This window comes from Melospiza georgiana, chromosome 1, assembly GCF_028018845.1.
Source record: "Melospiza georgiana isolate bMelGeo1 chromosome 1, bMelGeo1.pri, whole genome shotgun sequence".
In the NCBI taxonomy this organism is placed as follows: domain Eukaryota; kingdom Metazoa; phylum Chordata; class Aves; order Passeriformes; family Passerellidae; genus Melospiza; species Melospiza georgiana.
In genome coordinates, this window is record NC_080430.1 from 43316218 (window position 1) to 43325610 (window position 9393).

General features: G+C 38.9%; 1 protein-coding gene across 4 annotated transcripts in view; it reads left to right on the plus strand.

The window, feature by feature from the left end:
- Positions 1–3189, plus strand: part of METTL6 (methyltransferase 6, tRNA N3-cytidine) — a 9168-nt gene extending 5979 nt beyond the window's left edge. For all 4 annotated transcript variants that reach the window (XM_058034362.1, XM_058034371.1, XM_058034344.1 and 1 more), the window contains 2 exons: positions 1–142; positions 2782–3189. In XM_058034362.1, coding sequence (XP_057890345.1) covers positions 1–142; positions 2782–2930 — 291 coding nt within the window. In that variant the 3' untranslated portion in view covers positions 2931–3189. The remainder of the gene's footprint in view (positions 143–2781) is intronic.
- Positions 3190–9393: the final 6204 nt, after the last annotated feature.

A 9393-nucleotide genomic window follows, 5' to 3' on the forward strand; every position in this document is an offset into this window, starting at 1 on the left:
GTATTAAAACCAGGCAAGTGTGTCCTGTTCCGAGACTACGGCCTGTATGATCATGCAATGCTCAGGTTTAAATCAGGCAGCAAACTTGGGGAAAATTTCTATGTCAGACAAGATGGGACAAGGTCATATTTTTTTACTGAAGGTAAGACATGTTGTAGAGTGCTTTCTTTTCTGTGCATCTTCTGTTCAGACTTTCTCCAGCAAACTGCCAACATGCCCATGGAAGTTTTATTTTGTGGGGATGAACTATTAAATTGTGGTTTATTTAATTTACCATTCTTTTTGGGAAGAAGCAGTTATTTAGACTGGCAGAACTTTGTGGAGCGCCTTCTTGTTTATAAGCTTGTTGTATGTGCTATAATTCTCCAAGAGCAGGAGTTTCTGAATTAGCTGAATTTCATTCAGAATTGTTACCTAAGGGGAAAAGAGCAGTGTACAGTAAGAGAATTAATCACCTTCATGAAGCAAGTAAGCAGTTCTTTTGGCATCATTCTTTGTGCAGGTGAGCAGGATGAGATCTACTGACTTCTAAAAGCAGAGCCATGACTGCGGCACTGAGAAGCTCGTGCACAAATCCTGCTGGGATGGCACTGACTACCTGTGGTCACTCTGTCTTCTAGGGCTCGTTTTTTAGTGAAGACAATGCAAAAAACCATTTCCATGTGATACTCTATTCAGTTTTTGTTCAGTGCTCATAATGGTTTAGGAGGAAGGGTAGTTACTGCAGTTTACTGGTGGAGAATTTGAAGCACAGAGACATGAAGGAATTTGCTTAAAATCTCACAATAAATTGGGTTTACAGCTTGGCTATAGCTTCTAACTCCCAATTCCTCATGCTAAACTCACTACTCTCCCCATCACTTGTAAGCATTGTGTAACAAGAGCTGTGAATTTATTTATGTGGGGTACTTTGTTCTTAAGCCTAAAGCAAGATACAGCTGCTGAAGAGACCGATTTGGAGCCAAGTAAATGTTATTCATATTTTATGCCATAACATATCGACTAATTGCTTCTGATACATAACAACCATTAATCTTGTCTGAGCTCCCCCTATTCTTCATAGGACAATGATGAAATCTAAGATAATGCAGTGCTACAAGTTCATTGAAGCATTTCTAGAACTGTTATTTATTGAGTGATTTTTAGTTCTGTTTAAACAATTAGCTCTTACAAAGAGAATAGATGCTAAAGGGAGCAAACAAGAGACTGACCTATCTGTGGAATTTTAAATCTCATTTTTATTGTGTTTCAGAATAGTTTCTAAATGAGAAGTTCCTTGTTAGTATGCATGTTTCCCTTGCAAGAAGAATTGAGGTAGGGATGAGGAAGAGGAAGGAAGGAGAAAAGAAAGAATTTATTTTATATGGCTTGTGTCAGCAATTGTTTTTCCTTGGGCTGGTCTGTGACTGTCTCACACATCACCTCTGTTCCCATTTTTAATCATTATGATCTCATTCATTTCACAGATTTTCATATAAACATTGCTTAATACTTGAGAATTCTTTTGTTACTGGAAACATGACTCCCATCATTTCCACAGAGGTTGCAACTCTTGCTATTTTTAATTTCTTTAGCACTACTTTGGTACACCAAGTTATTGCTGCATGGGGTGATTTGAATGATACTTGTTTATAATATGGCAGATGGCAACACCAAACTTCTTCCATGGGGGGAAAAAAAAAATCCATTCTTCTACTGTTTGAAATAATATTAAATTTGTGGAGGAATGCATGGTTGTAGTTTTGTATTATGAAATATGTGCAACTTCCTTACAATAAGAATTCAATAGGTTCACGATGGAGTGCTGTTTATTTATATTTCATTGGTGTGGGTGCCCATTTTACATGAACCCACAATGTTTACAGCCATGGTGGGCCCGGGTTGATATAATCCTGCAGTGCCGCCACAGTGGGTGGTCTCATCTTCCTCAACACACCATCTCTGGTGGTGCTTCCTGCACCCACATGATCACTGTTTCATCGAGCTAATCCCCCTGAGCAGTGAAAAATTGAATGTCTTTGTTTTCTGTCAAGTAACACAAGTTTAGAACAACTTAAATTTACTGTGGAATTCCTGCCTGAGTAAGTGAACTGAGGTGCATGAAAGGAAAGATTATGATTTTTAATTAACATGACAAGTGAATAGCATGAGCAGACCTTCCTGCTGCACAGGTCACTCTGTTTGTGAGGTGCTTCTGCCTTTCTTAAGGGAAATAAGCTCTGAGTGAAATTTTTTTGTTTATGGAAAATACTTTCAGTTCAACTTAGTGGAGTCTTGGTACCACCCTATCCTCTTGGCCCTTTTGTCAGCTTTTCTGTTGAGCAATTGCATGTAATATAGGATGTTATTCTTCCCTGAGCAGAGGTGCATCTGCACAGCTGGAATACCTTTGAAATATTTGTGGTAAGTGATGTATTCAGCTAGTGAAGGTCAGCTGCACAGAGGGAAAATGCACTGGTGTCAGCCACAATGAGAATGACAAGGCTTAATAAAAATAAGAGATGTGGCAATTTTTGGAAATTCAACTGAGTAACTAGCTTAAGCCCTAGTTTTACAAGCTGTTTTGCTTAGGTTGATGTTTCCAAAGGAGATCTTTATTGATTTTTATTCAGCAGTCTGCCCACATAGAACAGCTTGAAATCTGAAGGCCTGTGTGATTTTCATGCTGTAACACACAAGAACATATGCTTATATAAATGCTGTCTCGTGTTTTAAAAATAGCTTAAACATAATATTTCATCTTCTTTTTTTTTTTTTTTTTTTTTTTTAATTCTCTTTCAGAGTTCTTATCTCAGCTTTTCAAGGCGGAGGGATATGAGCAAGTGGTCAACGAATATGTGCAGCGAGAAACTGTGAATAGGAAAGAGGACTTGCGTGTTCCAAGAGTTTTTCTTCAAAGCAAGTTTCAAAAGCCTTTCAGGGAGACATAAGTTCTTGCTGATCAGCAGCAGCATTGCTTGTTTGAAGTGGAAACTAGCACATAAGCTGTGTGCTCATCTTTCTGGTGAACCAAAAATGTTGGCATCCAGTACCTCTTGTTGGTTTCCATCCTAGGATACAAAACATGAATTCTCTTTCTAATTCAATTTTAAGACTGTTAAGTGATGCAGGCAACCTGTTGAGCATCTGTATTCCTGCTTCTAAAATAAAACCTGTGCCACATTGTTGGAGAATCATGTAAAGCATATAAATAACTTCCATTTTTATTAAAAATTATTTTTAAATAAGTAACCTGTGTTTCCTGTCACTTGTGATTTTTGAGGCTTGTTATAGTATTTCATTTACTTTCAGTACTTGTAGGACTTCTGAGTATACTTTCTCAGATACAGGAGTAAAACAGTCTCAGTGTAAGCTGCCTCAATGTTTTAATAATGGTATCTTTTTAATATGTTCAGCATTTAGATGTGTAAACAAATGTTTATATTTTAAGGCAGATCCTAATTGATCTGATTAGGTCCTAATTTTTCTGATTTCGTGCTCAAAGAAGCATGTTAGTGGATAAGGTTGTATTTATCCCTAATTAATTTAAGATGTTCTTCATTTAATGTGCAGAAATATTTGAAGTTTTGCAAGTCAGTTTCTTGTTTGAAACTGAAATCAGCAAGTCAGGAGTATTTCTTGGATATGCAGTCTAGTCAGCTGCTTCTTTCCTGGGCAGAGGTCCTAATTCTTTTCCATCACTCCCAGGAAAGTTGTGTTGGTCTTTGCTCTTCCTGCCACGAAAAGCCACTGTACTGTTGCTGCTGCAGATGTAACTGCTCCAAGGAACTTCATCCTTTCCTTACAGCTCTTTGCGCTGTGGCACTTTGCACTGCAGGACCTTTTCTGTGCTCTTGGATGATGTAGTTTCAAAATCATGCCTGTGTCTTTAACCTGCATTTTGAGCAGCTGCTCTGCAGCAGAGGAAGGCCAGGAGCATCCCGTGCCTTGTGCCATGGCCTGTGCTGATCCTGTGTAATGTACACAGTTTGCAACTGGGGAAATTCCAGTGAAATGCTCAGGGGAGATCAAATGCTGGGGCAGGCCCCAGTGAAGTTTTGGAGCCTTCATTCTTGGGAATACTTGGAAAAAGACTGAAGAAAAAGACTTGGAAAGTCTTGGGAAAGACTTGGAAAAAGGCCCTGGGCATCCTGTGAGTGTGAGGGTGGCCCTGTTCTGAGTAGGGATTCAATCTCTGGCTGTATATATGAGTATGTGATTGCTTGACTCAAGCTGTCATTCCACTGGACTTGTGTGTTGTTAGATGACCCAGTCATACACTGATGTGGACCACACGTGGCTTTTCCCCTCTGTTTATGACATAGGATATAATAATGATTTTTTTTTCCAGGCTCTTAGCACTGGGTGTATTGTGCATGAAATGAAAGAAATAATAATTTTCCAGCCTGAAGCTTAATGTTACAAAGTTAACCAGTCAAATTTTCTTTAACAAATTGGAGCTGCCAAAGGTCTTATTCAGTTGATATGGTTAGAAATAAATTTGCAACAGATCACAAATCTTTGGCCTCTGAGAAAAAAAAAGCTTAAATCATTCACAATTCTCCTAATGACCCTTTGAGGAGGGTTATTACATGTCATCTCCTTTCTTTTATGGAGAGTATTATCCCAGAGATTTATGCATTCCTGGCCCCTGCTGTGCAACCCATTAGCTCTTTCTGCCATGCTAGTAATAAATATCTAGTAACACTTAGAGTAAATGAAAAGCTATTGCTAAAAAGGGATATAATAATGACAGCACTATCCTAATCTGAGTTATCATTATTTGGTGGCTTTCATCAGCACATGTTCATCTTAGCATGGCAGTTTTGCAATGTCTATATGTAGTCTGAGCTCTGTTGATATTTAGTGGTGCTTGCAGCCTGTAACTCCAAGTGCCTTTCAGGACTGCAGGCTTGGTGCTTTTGGAGTATACAGCACATAAATGAGACTGGAGGAATGCCTTGCATGGTGCCTTATCATGGGGCTGTGTGCTTGTCATCACATGCAAATCCAAGTGCAATGAACTGCTCATCCCCAAAAGGAAATGAGATGTAGGCAAGAAACAAAAATATTAATCAGAAGACCTGAGTCAGCCCAACAGACTTAGCTAATAGACTCAGACAGCCACTGAGCTCCTTTTTACACTGAACTATTGCCAGAACAATAATTCATGTTTTTGTGTGTGGCTATAGCTTCAGTATTTCTGTGTACACTTTTTTGTGTAGCAGCATGTTACATGGAGTGCAATATTTCTAACTTTCTTTATTATATCTCATTCAGTCTCATTTCCAGTCAGACCTGCAAAATGAAGTAGCATGCATTAATGCCCCTGCCAGAAAGATCATTCTGCTGTATTTCTCATAAAGCAGATGTTATTTTGAGATGAATGGTCAGAAAGGTTAATTTCGTTTCTATGACTCTGCTTCTGTGGCCTTTAAATCATGGCAAATTTTTGTAACTGTGGTAAAGTTTGAGGAAGTTGAGTCAGCTTTAAGAAATCCTTGCCTCATCATGTGAGACATAGTAACATAGAGACGTAGCTGGGATGCATGTGGTTGCTGCAGTGCTGACTAAAGGGGATCTACTCCCCCAACTCTTCAGCTTTCCCCAGCTCAAGCAAGCTCACCAGCAGCACATGTCAACAATACCTGTACCTTGTATCCTTACTTGAACAAACTGCAGTGATAGGACAAGGAGTTAGTGGTTCAGACTGAAGGAGGGAAAATTAAGGTTAGATGTATGGAAAAAACTCTTTACTGTGAGGGTGGTGAAGCACCAGAAGAGGCTGCCCAGAGAAGTTGGGGGTGCTCCTTCTCTGACAGTGTTCAAGGCCAGGCTGGATGGGGCTTTGAACAACCATGGCAGGGGGGTTGGATTAGATGCTCTTTAAGGTCCTTTCCAACCCAAGTCATTCTGTGTAGAGCTGTCCTTGGGGAGATGTAGTAATCAGGGATAATGTTGTTAAAATGACTTGAAAAAAGCATATATGCACTGAATCATGCTCACCTTGCACAAGCAAGCCACTGTGCTGTGATTGTAATAGATGTCCTGATTGTTCTTTGATTTGTCTGCAGTCAGTGGAGGCAGCTGAGGTGACTCAATTGTCTGAAGAAGACTGGCTTTTTGTTCCCCTTAAGATGAACTAGCTGCTACATTTGGCAGGCATAAGCACTAAGTTCCTTTATGCCAACACCCTGCTCTGAGCAATACTTAGAATAGAAGGAAAAAATTGTTGAAGTAGTGGGACTGAGAAAACCCTTTTTTTTTAATGATTTGGTGCCCTGGGCTTACATTCTCTGATGTTTAATAAAGTTTGAACTTGGATTAAGGTTTTTCCTGAAGTCAGGAAATCCTAAACGCCACTTTTCAGTGTGGGATTCTTTGATGTCTTCTCCTGGAACTGGACATCATGTATTAAGGAATGATGTTAATGAGGGCATGGGTAAGGTCTGACTGTCATCTATTTTCATCAAATTTACAGAAGTATGAAGTCTTTGAGTTCTCTGACATTGTGTGTCCTTTCTGTCAAAGGACAGCTTCTGTCAAATTTGATTGATGTAGTCTGATGTGTGACAACAAGCTAGGACTAGACAGAAACCCACACAGGTATTGTGTCTGTACTGTATGGATGGGTGAGCTTTCCTTAGAAATACGCACTACTGAGAAAAAAACATTTCAACTTTAAGGTGATAGTGTCACAGCAGGTTTTATGTGGTTCATTTGGTAGCTAAAAAGCTATTTCAGGTGCATCTTCCAGGTATCTGAAAGCTCCTTGGGTTCCAAAGGCAGAATATTTAAGTAATTAATATAATACTAGAGCCATGGTTGATTGTGCATCACTTCTATGAAACCAAGTGCTATGAAAGTGAGACTTGAAACTCCAGCAGCTGTAAGCAGCAGCAGTCACTGTAAAACATACAGCCTTGGTCTCCTAGGAGAAAACTGGTATATGAAACTGGAAATGTCATTAATATGCTCACCTGTTATAATTTTTTTTTGCTTGATCTGTTGAACCGTTCATACATCTGAATATCCTGAGAGCCACAGATTACATATTAAGAAGTGCTTTATGGATGAGTTAGCTTATATATTTTTTTATATTTATATATTATATATATATATCTGTATGTGTGTGTATTTGGAGAGGATATCAATGTTGAACATCAGTGTGTGAAGGAAAAATTGTAAGATTATGTTTAAATTTCTAAGGAAAAAAAAAATCTCGAGTTTCACAGATCAGGGATGACATATAATTAAATAAGCTGTTCATCTAAAAAGTGAAATTTTGGAAATGGAAGCCTGCACGTTCCAAAATTAGGCTGATGTTCCAGGGAGGCAGGAAGGTGGCATCTGATTGTGTGTGGTATTAGTAATACATGCAAAGCTCTGTGGGAAGCAGAATTTTATATTGCAAAGGTATTGCTGAGATACACTTGGTGAAAATAGATAAGTATTTTTTAAGGAGTTTTACCTTACCATAATATAGCTGTGATGAATTTTTCACTGGTTATGATTGTTATTAGGAAAGATTGTGAGCCATTTCAAACATTTGGAAGCAAACATCTGCTAGTTAAACATGCAGCAAAAACATCTGACCCTTGGGTGCAGTAGGCCCAGGATATGAATATGTTTGTGCTCTGTGTTTGCAATGTGAGTTCATTTATTAGAGCACAGGCAGATGGTGAGCCTGCACTGTGGGGAGGCACACAGAGGCACTGCTTGCAAAGATAGAAGCCATTAGCCAGGTAAGATGTTCCATTAGGGAACCTTTTTCATTCCCACTTCCTAGGCTGATGTGCACTGTTCACTGTTTACAGCAAGGTGCTGTGAAATCAGGGAAGACAAGGGCACAAGAAAAAGACTACGTGATTCTTCCAAATTAATAGTGATTTTGTGTATTTCTACTTAAATGATTCTGTTTGTGACCATTTACCCTCTTTCCCAGCAAATTTTAGGTCTCATCCTTGAAAAATTAGATTGCTTTTGAAAATCCTTGCCAAAGACATAGGCTTAACTTATATGCTTGAAAAATATATGATGTGAAATATTTAGAAAGGCAGCTGTGTGACTGAAAATACAAATCCAGCTCTGTTTTCCTCCTTTGACTTGAAAGAGACTTTATACTTCACTGTCACTTCAGTGCTTTTTTCACAGTTCCCACTTTGAGGTGCTTTGCTGTCTTAAGTCAGGTGGCACCAATCAACTGCAGCTCTGCTTTCTGATGCCTGTAACATCCAGAGAACTTGGAATGGGAATAAATGAGGGCAGCTACAGGGAAAAGTCAGAAAGTAGGCAAATTACAGGTAGACAAGCCTACTTAGTGTCTAGGCTCCACTCAGTATTTTTCCACATCCCATTTTTCTCTGGACACTTGAATTGCTGTTGTAAACTTGGTAGAGCAGAGAAGCTGCTGTTCAAAGGGATAATGATATCTTCATACATATGGGATTGTTGTGCATCTGAAATTTAAGGATATTCATGGGCTTTTTCCCCAACTTAGTCTTCAAATTTCTGTTTGAAATAGGACACTTAATTGGAATTTTTTATCATCAAATAAAAGCCTTTTCAATTAAAATGTAACAGACCTGTTGCCATTTTGCTAAAACCAGAGTGCTCAAAAGCAGGATGGAAGAAGTTAAGGGGAGAGGAAAGGAGGCTTGTTTTCATTACATAACAAAGAAATGTTCTGTTCTATTTGTTTTATTTGCAATCCACATTTCACAGGAACATGAAAATAGTTTGAAGATGCCTCAAAACCATTGCCACCATTTTTCAGAACTACCTTCAGGAAGATAAGTTCTGAAATCGTGTACAACTTCATAAACTTGGCTGTGACCATCTGGGTGAAGTCTCTAATCAAAGATCTCACATTAAGAATTTGAGGGTGGTTGGTTGAGCCCTTTAGGACCTGGCCTCAGGGAACATGACATTTGTGACCTCTTGACCATATGAATCTGAAAGTTGAATGTGCAGATGTTTGGATTTGCCACCTGATGCAGCAGCATGCTCTCTTGGCGCCATCCAGTGTATGCCACTAAAGACTTTTGCTAGCTTTGGATCAGCTTCCAGTAACAGTTTCAGGTTTTGGTTTTGTTTTTGAAAGCAGCTAATAAATTAAGAATCAGTTATCTGTGTATTCTTGACCTGTACTTGGCTGGGAAACAGTGTCCAAGAAAAAACCTGTTAGAAGTAAAACTCAGAAGAGACAAGAACCCTCAAAGTAAACTGAAACAATCAAGCTAATACAGAGCCAAGAATGTATTTTAGAAATAGTGTAAAGTCTTCCTCTTACAGATTTTCCTCTATGCAAAATACTAACCTGCCCTTAGGCTTAACGGTTCCTTTCCAAGCTACTTTCCAAGTTCCAAAACCCATAAACCTTAAAGGAAAAGAAAATACCACAAAAGGACGCTA